The sequence below is a fragment of the Carcharhinus amblyrhynchos genome, chromosome 6 (genome assembly GCF_965287045.1).
Source record: "Carcharhinus amblyrhynchos chromosome 6, sCarAmb.v2.hapA, whole genome shotgun sequence".
NCBI lineage: Eukaryota > Metazoa > Chordata > Chondrichthyes > Carcharhiniformes > Carcharhinidae > Carcharhinus > Carcharhinus amblyrhynchos.
In genome coordinates, this window is record NC_137329.1 from 87,323,336 (window position 1) to 87,336,019 (window position 12,684).

At 39.2% G+C, this 12,684-nt stretch overlaps 1 protein-coding gene across 3 annotated transcripts in view; it reads right to left on the minus strand.

The window, feature by feature from the left end:
* Nucleotides 1–12,684, minus strand: part of atxn10 (ataxin 10) — a 229,861-nt gene that overhangs the window by 53,631 nt on the left and 163,546 nt on the right. For all 3 annotated transcript variants that reach the window (XM_080190882.1, XM_080190884.1, XM_080190883.1), the window contains one exon: nt 4,517–4,580. In XM_080190882.1, the coding sequence (XP_080047008.1) occupies nt 4,517–4,580 (64 nt within the window). The remainder of the gene's footprint in view (nt 1–4,516; nt 4,581–12,684) is intronic.

A 12,684-nucleotide genomic window follows, 5' to 3' on the forward strand; every position in this document is an offset into this window, starting at 1 on the left:
AAACACACCAACAAAGCCCAGCTGCTTTGAGATAGGTGCTCTGATCAGACCAAAAATTAATGACCCACCCTGGAGATTTCAGGGGCTCTCCATCACGCCCGTGATCAGATCTGGCATTCACATTCAGACTTCCAGGTTTCACTATATATTGAGGCCCACTGCCATTCCTGTGGACGGTGAGCGTGAACTCAAAATCGTCCCCTAAATTTCTATTTGCATCCAGTACCCTGAAAGCCATCAGCATAGATGTGGTTTAACGATCCCTCACTAAAGTTCTCAAGGACACAAATTAAAGCATTAAATACAGCAAAACCCCAATACAATATAATGCATCCAAATTACATCAGTCTCACCTCCCTCTAACACATCATTTGATTCAACAGCCAAATAATTCACCAGGGCAGATTGCTATTGATAGTACTTCAAAAACAGGGTGTCGTTTGAGAATTTATTTTTCCCTGCTGCTTCCAAAGTTCGCCTCCCTAAGACATATTTCAGCACCTCATCAATATGAAGATGGCGATCAACATTTGCAGGCTACTCTGTAACAGAGTTAGAGTCAAGCATGGTCCTTTCCTCATGCTCATAAACTCAAACTTTCAGCAGGAAGTGGAACACTGGCGACCCTCATCTCCCTAATCCAAGTACTCCACAGACAATTAAAAGTACCTCTGCCTCAGACTTCAGACAATTGCAGCATTTTGTTTATTTTGTTTCAGATTTCCTATATCGGCAATATTTTGCTTTTGTGTTACATCCTCGCATACTTCATTGTTTTGTAACTGCCACAACCTAAAACTGCAACAGTGGCAAAAGCCAGAAGAGTACGCTAAAACAAGTAGCACTGAAAAGGTAACCCTATCATGATGCTTTCAATTCACTTGGCAGGAATTGCAACTTGTTTTGAAAAGTTTGCTGGCAGTACTTAGATACCAACCATGTCACAGAACAAGTTGCTTCTACCTGAACTACAAAGGAAGTCAAGTGCTTTTACATGTTGTGCAGGTCCAACAATTAGTACTTTAATAAATCTCTTTGCTGTCTATTGTCTCGGCACTTTCCATGCTAAATTCCAAAATATAACGAAACCTTTATACACGCAATTGTTTTCAGACATCTCAATTTGGCTATTTACTTTCTTTAAACAAAATTACACCTTTTGGTCAGCACTGCCCTCACCTTTAATTAAACCTTAGAATCTATCTCATTAACCCCTAACCCCATCCCTGAGGCATTTCTGAGAACCCACTATGTAATTCAGACAATAGAGATAATAGTGGTAAGGTGACAAGCCTATAGTCAAATGGATGATGAAGAGCTCTGCAATAAGTTCACTCCTCCTTCCTCAAGCCATAGTGATTTATGGACATTTTTCAAGCTGCAAAACCTAGTGGGTGATAGAGCTGGTAAAGGACTTATAGCAATATGGAATATGTATAGTCAAACAACAGAAAGGCAGACTTTACCATTTCATTCCTACCAATCCTACTGGTTCCCTAATTTTTTGAGGGTAATTCGAATGTTACATGCAAACCTGCTACCAAATGCAGCAAAATGTCGACATCACTCCCAGGTTTACAAATTCAGCTACTGGGACCTTAAAATTCCATGAAAAGGCTTCTGGGATCTGTGAGAGTATCAAAATTCTGTATTTGCAGGTATAGTGGTGTGCCATTTCTGGTGCTACATACACATCAAAAAGTATTTCCTTCGGTAATGGCATTGTTTTTCTTTAGGCACCTAACACTCCCAGATTTCCCAGTTATCCGTCAAAACACTAGTTGCAGGAAAAATTGAAAGACAGAGATAGCATGATGAATCAAACTTTGATTACTACATAAGCGTTAAATCAAAGGAAAATCCAAAGAAATATGGGAGGGAGCTTTATACAAGGCGAACCATATTCAAAGTGAGGGAGGTCATAATGAATACCAAGGATCCAACTTGACCAACTAGTCTATAAAGGGGGTGCAAACTTTGTGATCCAAATGTTGAAGGCAATGGAATAGTCACTAACATGTGGGAAAAGTCACTAACATGTCCATCAGTTGAATTATCAGTCAAAAACAATCATGCTCAGTGAAAATATACACTTAAGGGGTGCAATGGTGTTGTTGCTGGACTAGTATCCAGAGACCCAGGGTCAAATTCCACCACGTCAGATGGTGGAATTTAAACTCAAGAAAACATCTGGAATTAAAAGTCTCACAATGACAGTGTAACCACTATCAATTGAAGAAACCCAACTGGTTCACTAATATTCTGTAGGGAAGGAAACCTGCCTTCTTTAACTGATCTGGCCTACGTGATTTCAGACTCACCGCAATGTGGTTGACCCTTACATGCCCTCTGAAATTGCAGTGTAAGCTATTCAGTTGTATTCGAAGCCGAAGGCTCGAAGCAGGATAACTTGCATGCCAAGCAGCATAAGCAATCCCACAATTAGAAGGAAAAGGACAACAAATACATGGGAATACCACCAGCTGCAAGTTCCCCTCTAAGCCCTCACCATCCTGACTTGGAAATATAGCGCTGTTCCTTCGCAGTCACTGGGTCAAAATCCTGGAATTCCCTCCCTAACGCCATTGTGGGTCAACCCCTAGCACGTGGACTCAGCATTTCAAGGAGGCAGCTCAACACCACTTTCTCAAAGCCAACTAACGTTTTAAAGTTTATTTATCAGCGTCACAAGTAGGCTTACATTAACATTGCAATGAAGTTATTGCGAAAAGCCCATAGTCACCACAATCAGGTGCCTGTTCAGAGACACTGACGGAGAATTTTAGCATGGCCATTGCACCTAAACAGCACGTCTTTCAGACTGTGGGAAGAAGCCGGAGCACCTGGAGGAAACCCTCACAGACACAGGGAGAACGTGCAGGCTCTGGACAGACAGTGACCCAGCCGGGAATCAAACCCGGGTCCCTGGTACTGTGAGGTAGCAGTGCTAACCATTGTACCAACACGCCACGTGGAATGGGTAATAATTGCTGGCAATGTCCTATGAATAAATAAAATAATTAACATACTAATCCATCTGTTCCCATGATAACTGGCCTGTGGCTCAAGTAAAAATGATGTGGATGTGCCGGCGTTGGACTGGGGTAAACGTTGGACGGGGACTGTCCTCATGTGTGTGGAACTTGGACTAAAACCTGGTGTTGTCAGACTTTTTACTGTGCTCAAGTAAAAATCCAGAGATGTGAGCTTCTGCATTTTAATTTGGACACTGGCTCAAAATCTCTCAGAAGGGCCTTCATTCCTAGTTCTGCCTCCGTTCTTCGCTCCTACGTTTAAAATCAGGATCGGTTTTAACTTTCAGCCCTACTTCACAGTCTGACACTTTGGGTTTCTTTTCCAGGAATTGCAGGTTTAACACAGCCTCCTTTTGTGCAAGAAGTTCAGTTGTCTGTCGAGTAAAAACCTCTTTAGCTATTTCAAGAACTTCACTAAGATTATATCGATGTTCAGCTACGAAAGCTTTTCATTCAGTTCTAAGAGTTTTCTTTTGGTTTTTATTCACCGACAGTATTTGAGCTGTATCTAATTTGTTATTAAAAACAGCTATTGCTTCTCTGTTTTGAAGTTTTAATTTACGTTCAAGAACACTTTTCTTCCTCACAGCTTCATAGCTGGACTCAGCTTTTCCACTCTCCATATCCATGATGTTGCTCTATTTCCAAGAAGAGGACAACATGTGAAATGTGATAAACACTTCACTCATTCCATAAAAGAATTAATTGGGCCAGATTTGAACAAAAATATTTTTGGCAGATAAAGACAAACTATCTCATCAATTTTTATTTTTGAAAAGAAGAGCTTAAGGTATCTTGGAATTTTAGGTAAACATCACAGCCTACTCCATCTAACTATGCAACCTAAGCCCCAGACCTCATGAATAGGGCAACCACTCTCTGCTGTGTGACTTTAGGAGGAGGTCAAAAAATTTCCATTAATGTATTTTCTGCCTTGTAGATTTCACCAAAATGCCCATCCTTGGGTACCAGAAGGCACTTTTCAATATTGTGAAAACATATCAGATGGATATCTCAAAGTGCTTTACAGGCAATGGATTACTTTTGAAGTTTAGTCTGACAATGACCAGATAATTTTTTTTATGGCATTGGCTGAGGGATAAATAGTGGCCAGAACATCAGGGATAACATCGTTATTCTTCTTGGGCATAGTGCCATGGAATCCTGTACATTGATAGAGGGGGCAGATAAGGCCTCAAATTAGTCTCATCAGAAACATGGCATCTCCAATGGTACATTGATCCAGTACTGCACGGGACAGCCAACTTGACTTTGGTGCTCAAGCCCTAGAGTGTGACTTGAACCTGGTGACACAGCGGTGAGAGTGCTATTAATTCAGTGACATTTCATTTGGTTATTACATTTCATGACGTCACTTTGGAGAAATAAAAGAACTGTAAATTCTGAAATACTTAACCCTTTTCTTATGGACAGAAATATGAAGGTAGATCAAAAGAAGACAGCATTACAGGAAAGGATACAAGGGTTATTGCCATCGATGCTGCAGTTGTCCAAGATGAGTGGAATACCATCTAATTTTCGGACCTATACAAAACACAAGAAGAAAGGATCAAACTTAAATCTAGCACAGCATTTTTTTTTATTGTGATTTTCCAGACATTAGTTAGGCTGTTCTAACTGAAACTGAAGACAAACCTTCAAGTGATTTCTCATTCCCTTTCCGAGCAGTGGGAAATACTATTGTTGGGAGTGAGTGAGCAGGCAAATGTTCAATTCCCCCTTGCTTCTGTCAACCATTCTTAGTGATAACTGGTGCTCTGGGGCATTCTACACCCCACCTCCACCCTCCAATCCTTAGCAGGGCTGACAGCCAATCTCTGGCACTTCAACATTAGCTGGATGGATTTGTTTATAAGATTCTCTCTGAATTCTTATTGTCCACCTGCTCTGTCCAGTTCTCTGTACTTCAATCAATTATGGCAGTTGACTACAGGAGGCAACTACAAATACAAATTCATGCCTTCCATTCCATACTGCAGTATGTTGGTGCAATAAACTCTGTAGATTAACAAATGGAGAGGAGAAAAAGTTGTAAGACAAAAATGAAGTGTTTTGGGATTAAAATGTTAAAAAAAAGAAAAATCAAAAGAGAGCAGCCCATGACAGAGAACAAGTTTAAGATGATATGCCATTCTGTGTTGAAAAATTTCTGATTGCATCGTTCTACAGAGAGGCTCTTGAAAAGCTCAACTTATATGATTTTATGAGTCAAAATCAAGTTTGATGACTCTATCCAGCAGTATACTTAAATACAATACTTACAGCTTGTCTTACTCGCCAATCTGAAATCTAGAGCTCATCGCCAATCCCAAAGACAATTTCCATGTTCTAATGAGGATGGCATCTTGTAACAATATGCTAATTACCTAAATTAATTAACTTTGATATTTGCAATTTATATTAATTACAAATTAATTAAGATATGGAAGATTTTAATCACATTGTTCCTTATCACTTCATTTATTGTTTAAATGAAATATCAACTGTGTCTTATTTATTTTAAAATGTTGATCTGAACCACGGCATTGGGCAATTAAACCGAAGGCAGAATGCCAATCAGCAAGAAAGATACACTGGATCTGTCAATGAAAGGATTTCTAATTAAAGGTCCCCAGCATGGGTTACAATGGTTTAACTAGACATGGAGTTTTGAAGCTGCAGCAACCACACAAGTGAGAAAAAAAACTTGCAGATAGGTTGTTCCCTGGATCCTGCACCCTTACTTAGGAAGCCTGCAGTGGGGACTGAAAACTGCAATGAGGTGATTTTTCCAAGCACAAACTCTCTGAGCAGAAGGCATGGATGAAATGTTCTTCAATTTCAGTGTTTTAAGCCATCCAGGACGTCAGTTTCACTGAAGTCACTCTACCTGTACTGCACACAATCAGATTGAAATTCTGCAGTCCTGCTCCTTCCGGTCATAAATAGTGATGGATAATTAAACAACTAACAGGAGGAGGTGTAACTAATATTCTTTCCTCAATGATGGAGTTGCTGAGCACATCTGTGCAAAAAAACAAGGCTGACACACTTGCACCCAGAAGTGCTGAATGAATGCTGTATCTTGACTTCCTCCTGAAGATCCCAGCATCAGAGATGTTGATCTTCAGCCAATTTGATTTACTCCATGTTATATTAAGAAATTTGTTGGTTCACAGGATGTGGATGTAGTATTTATTGGCCATCCTTAATTGCAGTCCATGTGATGTTGGTATATGCGCTGTTCCAAAGAACATTTCAGGATTTTGATCCCGTGGCAATGAAGGAAGATAATACAGTTGCAAAACAGGATGCTGTGTGGCTTGTAGGGGAACTTATGGGTGGTGATATTCCCATGTGTCTGCTGTCCTTTGAGATGGTAGAAGTCATAGGTTTGGAAAGGTGCTTGCAAAGGAGTCTTTGTGCCGTACAATTTGTAGATGGTACAGACTGCTGCCACTATGTGCCAGTGGTGGAGGGGGTGAATGTCGAAGGTAGTGCATAGAGTGCCAATCAAACAGGCTGTTTTGTCCTGGATGATGTCGAGCTTTTTGAGTGTTATTGAGCTGCAGTCTTCAAAGCAAGTAGACGATATTGCATACCTCTCCTGACTTTTGTCAGGTTGATGGCGAACAGGATTGTTGGGGAGAGGCTGGGTCAGGAGTTGAGCTACTCTTCACAGGATTCCTAGCCTCTGACTTCTTCTTGTAACCACAATATTTATGCGGCTAATCCAATTCAGCTCCTGGTCAACAGTAACCTTCAGGATGTTGATAGGGGATTCAGCGATGGTCATACCATTGAATATCAAAGGTGCATCCCAACCCTCACATGTTTGAAACTCCCAAGGTCTGCCAGAACCTGCGAGTCCACTCTTGACAAGATTGAATTTCTTAACAATTTTCGCTCCTCTTTGGAGTCTTCCCATGTCAACCACCACCCTAGAGAGAACAGACTGTACACTTACTTCTCAGCTGCTGTCAATGCTACCCTAAAACTCAGCCACTAGAGATGAAGAAGAATGATTGAAGTGGCTATTCTTTCAATATTCCTCTTCAGTATCTGAACAATTTCTTTGCATATGGGAAAAATAGGATATTTTTCTGAGATCACTTCATTGCTCTGCCTTTGATACACATACAATTCTGGCTGTTGCTAAGTGAAAGATACAGTGTGTCAAAAAATGCTCATTTTTTGAGGTCCAACATGACCTTCAGGTCAACGGATTGCTAATAGCCCTGAATTGCAGTCCTATTTACCAGTCTTAGTTTGTTCCTGACTTGGTAAATACCAGTAAGTACACAAGTCTAGTTAGAAGCAACATTTTCTTTGTGGAATGTAACATATTGCAGACAGTGAAAGGATTCCACTAAAGCTCTTCTATTATAGTCAAAACAGTGGCTGCTATTAGTACCCTCAGTGATGGTACAAAGAGCAAACTTTCATCACATTGGGACCATGTTAAAGAACAACACTGTCACTCAGTTGTAAAAATAATTATGAAAAGTTATTAAGGGTCCTGTTCAACTGTCAAATTATGGTCAATTTTTTTTGACCAGTGTTGATTATTGAAGTAAATGGCTGAAAAGAGCCTTTGACGACAAACAAACATCCCCTATGACTTTGAGCAACATCCTGTCATTTAAATTGGTAAGGTTTAACTACCAAAACCTCTCTAAATCTGTGAATATCAAGCATTCTTATTTCCTCTTCCTGCTCATCATCTTTTTGATCAAATTCCTAGAGCAAAGCATCCAGCTCGAAGCACCCATTCCTTGGTCTTTCACTCTCTTACTAGTTCACATCTATTCCCATCTGTCTCTCAACCCAAGCACTCGTGGATTCTCATCCCTCACCTTTATCTTCCTGCAGCTTCCTGTCTCTGGCCAAATGCTGTGACCAGCAGAATTTGTTCACCACCAGAAAAAAACAACCAGTGACTTGATCTGATTTCCCTCCTGTATTCACAGTCTGATGTCCTACATCACTGGTTGGATTTTTACCCAATCTAGGACACTGCCTGAGACTGGGAATTAATAGAAATAAAGAAATGGAACAGATTTTTAACAACAATTTTGCATCCATCTTCACAGTAGAAGACATGAAAAGCATCCCAAAGATAACAGAAAATCAAGGGGTAAAAATGGAAGGAGGAACTTAATCACATCACTTGAGAAAAAGGGCTAGGGAAACTAGTGGGACTAAAGAGTGACAGATCTCCTGGGCTTAATGGTCTGCATCCTACGGTCTTAAAACAAGTGGCTGCAGAGATCATGAATTAATAGGTTGTAATCTTCCAAAATTCCCTAGATTTTGAAATGGTCCCAACAGATTGGAGGGAGATGGAAAGCAATAAACTATAGGCCCAGTTACTCTAACATCTGTCATTGGGAATACATTATTAAGGAGGTAGTAGCAGGATATTCAGAAAATCATAATACAGGCACAGTAATCAGAGTTTAGTGAAAGGGAAATTGCGTTTGATACATCTATTAGATTCTTTGAGGATGTAACAACTAGAATGGATAAAGGGGTACGAGTAGATGTAATGTATTTGGATTCCCAACAGGCATTTGGCAAGGTGCAAATAAAAGATTCACATACAAGCTAAGAGTCCATGGTATTGGGGATAATATATCAGCATAGGTAGAGGATTGGCTAACTCAGAAGGAATTGAGGATTGGATAAATGGATTATTTTCAGTTTGTCAAGTGTAACCAACGGAGTTCCACAGTTATCAGTGGTGGAACTTCAACTATTTATGATTTAATATTAATAACTTGGATGATAGGACTGAGTGTATTGTAGCCAAATTTCCAGATGTTACAAAGATAGGTAGGAAAACAAGTTGTGAGCATGATATAAAGAATCTGCAAAGGGATTTGGTCAATAACATATCTGGGAAAATGTGATGTTGTCTACTTTGGTCAGAAAAATAATAAAACACAATATTATTTAAATGGAAAGGGACTGAAGAATGATGTAATAAAAGGGGATTTGGGTGCCCATGTACATGAATCATAACATGTCAGCATTCAGGTACAGCAAGAAATTAGGAAGGCAAATGGAATGTCAGTCTTTATTGCAAGAGGGATGGAATATAGAAGTAGGGAAGCCTTGCTTCAAGTGTAAGGGACACTGGTCAGACCACACCTAGAGTGCTGTGTACAGTTTTGTTTTCCGTACTTCAGGAGAGCCATGTGCAGTAGAAGCAGTTCAGACAAGGTTCACCAGGCTGCTTCAAGGGGTTTTTTCATGAGGAAATCTTGAGCAGATTGGGCCTAAACTCACTGGAGTTTAGAAGTATGAAAGATGATCTTATTGAAACATATAAGATTGTGAAGGGGCTTGGCAGGGTAGATGCTGAGAGAATGTTTTCATTTATAAAGGAATAAAGTATTGGGAACATTCTTTAAAAATAAGGAGTCCCCCAATTAAGAAAGAGCTTCTTCTCTCCCAGGGAGCAGGAATGACTGGATCATTAAATATATTCCAGTCAGGGTTTGATTTTTTTTATTAATAAGGGAGTCCAGAGTTATGGGTGGATGGGGAGGAGAAGCACCAAAGGAAAGTGGAGTTAAGATTACACTCAGATCAGCTATGCGTTTATTGAATGATGGAGCAGGTTTGTGGGCATACTCCTTGTTCCAATTTCTTATGGTCTTAGTTACAAGTCAACCAACCCGCTGAAGTAGCTTTACTGATACCATGAAAATTGGATGAAAACATTCACATCTTTCATTGCCTAACTATAATCTGCATCCTTTGCTTCCATTAACACTTTCATGCCATTATTTAGTTGTGTTTTCTGCTCTGATGCATTTAAAAGATACCCTAAGAGATTAAACACAGTGCAGCATAACTCAAAATACTGATAAATGAAGTTTAATTCTGCCACACATCTGTCAGGCTATCTTCATGTTTGAAAACAAATGAAAGCCTGGGACCTCCCCGCAACGCCTCTTCATCGCAGAGATGAAAAACTTGCCACTGACAGCATTAAGAGTTCTAAGCTAACATCTGATACACTGCTACAGTGCCCTGTCACCTTTAGTGAAACTGAGATTGGAAAATTTGCAATTAACATTTCCCATTATTGGATTTTTAAGAATAATAAGTACTAATTGATACACCTCCCAAAGTTGAAATGTCCATTTGTATAACTTCAACATAAATATACTGCATTGGCACTGTGACAAAAGTTTCCCATTACAAAAAAAAGACCACCTTTAAATAATGAAGGTATTTTCACCTGATTTTATTTGATGAAAAAAAAAGAAAAAATATCATCAACATAAAAATAAGGATGGCACCAATCCTGAAAAAGGGTTGAACCACATTGGGTTTTCGGCATTGTAATTTACAATTTCAGTTTTAAATTGTCACGTCTAGGCTTCCGTCATTCTATAGAAACTGAAAAATGCAGTGAATGTGCAGGGGCTGTGTAAGCATTTGAAGCTTGGAGAAACGAATTATTCATAATATCGATACTTGATAAAGCCCTTTCTAATAATCATTATTGTCAATTTTCAGACAATAATAGGATCTAATTCAGCTGCAGTGAAAAACATCCAAATCCAAGGCTTGCATGGTGACTAAAGATCATACTAATTAGCCTTGTTACAAAATAGTTTTTCATTACAGTTGTCAAAATGTAAAGTCCACTACATAGCATTGAAGCAACTCTAAGAAAATTGCATGTCATTGTGAGATTGTTTGTCAAGAGAAAAGGAACAGGGATTAATTTCATCCATACAACCCTGCTCTCCAAACTAATGCTTCAGCCTTTAGTTCTCACATCCCTCTCCTGCCTTGTCAATAAAAGACAATTTCTGAGCGCTCAGTCTTGGATCACACAAAAGGCATTTCTTCACGGAGTTTTTGTTTCTGCGCATGAACAGGAATGCTCCAAGTTAATGTAACGAAGTTTTTTTTAAGATGTCATAATTTCAAAAAAATAGAACTGGTCAAATTTTAGGCCAGTTGATGTCTCACCTATGATTTGATCATTTTTAAACAGCTACGATGGTTTGCTGTAACAAATAGAATATCTTGACACAAATGATAAGAAGCAAACTCATTATAATCTCTCAGCAGGTGCCATCAGAATCTATTTACTTTATTGTTTAAACAGATGACCCAGATAGAGAAATCCTTAAAATTCATGATTAGTTTAGGAGAAAGGAAAACAGAGGTAAATAGTAATTACATTGGTTTCTCTTACGGCTATTTTTTGTTAATTGGATAAGTAATGCATTTATTATCAGGGCGGATTTCCATGGTAATGATATTTTTCACAGCTGTGCAGTTTTTTTGGAATAAATCTTCCTGTGTATGTCCTTGGATTTGCTATCTGTTATTGCTTCTTTCTGTGTGGTTACGTTATTTGCAACCTTTCGCCCTCTGTCGTAATTTTATTAAAATATGCCCTCTAACTAGGGGTTTCTTTCCCTCCATACCCTCTACACTTTTTAAAAGGTCTTTCACATTTTAAATCTATGCTTGGCTTTACACATTTGATAGAATTTCTATCACCCTTTACAATGGATGAATTTTAAATATAATACTTAGTCATCTGACTATTATTTTGTGTATTCTTGACACTTTATTTCTCTCCTTCTCCCAATTGTTTTCTTACCTTTTGGAATTTGAACAAGACTGGATTCTGCTGACAAGCAGGTTCATGTTCAATTGTGATAATTCTGCAAAGCAGATCTCTCTTCTCACCATTACTGTTCTCCCTCCTTAGCTCCTAATTCACAAATATTGCATGCCCTAGGTTTGAAAAACATCATCTTATCACTGAATCATAGAATGGTTTCAGTACAGGAGGTGGGGGAGCAGGGGTTTTTTGGAGGGAGGGGGGCAGGCGGAGTGACTACATTTTTGAGGACTGGATTTACATTTGAGGACTGGATTTACATTCATATTAAAGAAGCTGCAAAATAAATGATCAATGCTGCATGAGATGTTACTTAAATAAGTGAAGTGCCATCTCATACTTCAGACCTTTCATAACCTCAGGATGCCCCGAGTACTTTTGCAGCATGACCAGTGCTCTAATGTGGGAGGCACCAGTGCGTTGAAGCATCAGTACATTTGAGGGATGAATTAAAGTGCGTCATGTGATGATTCATTAATCTCAGCATGTTAACATGGAGAAAGACTGGGTCCTTCACCACAAATGAAGTTAAAATCAAGATCACGCATTCAGCCTTCAACTATTTTTGTACCTTTCTGGTGGTCAAAGCAACACTGGGGCCTGTCTTGGAGCACATCATTGAGTTTGCTCAGTTTCAAACAGACAGAACATGACAGGAACAAAATGCTTATAATGGAGGATTCCATTCCATCAGAAGGCTCTAGGAAACTTACTTATTCTTGTACTCCAATCCCCTTGCAATAATGGTCATTCCTAATTCCTTGCTGAACCTGCATGCTAATTTGCTATGTTCCTTGTACAAGCACACCCAAGTCTCTCTGAATATCAGCTCTTCAGTTTCATATCTTTTTAAAAAAACATACTTTTTTTATTTTTACGATCAGAACAAATAACTTCAGACCTCCCAACACTATACTCCATCTAACATCCTGTGCCCATTCACTTAACCTGTCTATATCTCTCTTTGCAGGCTCACTACGTCCTCCA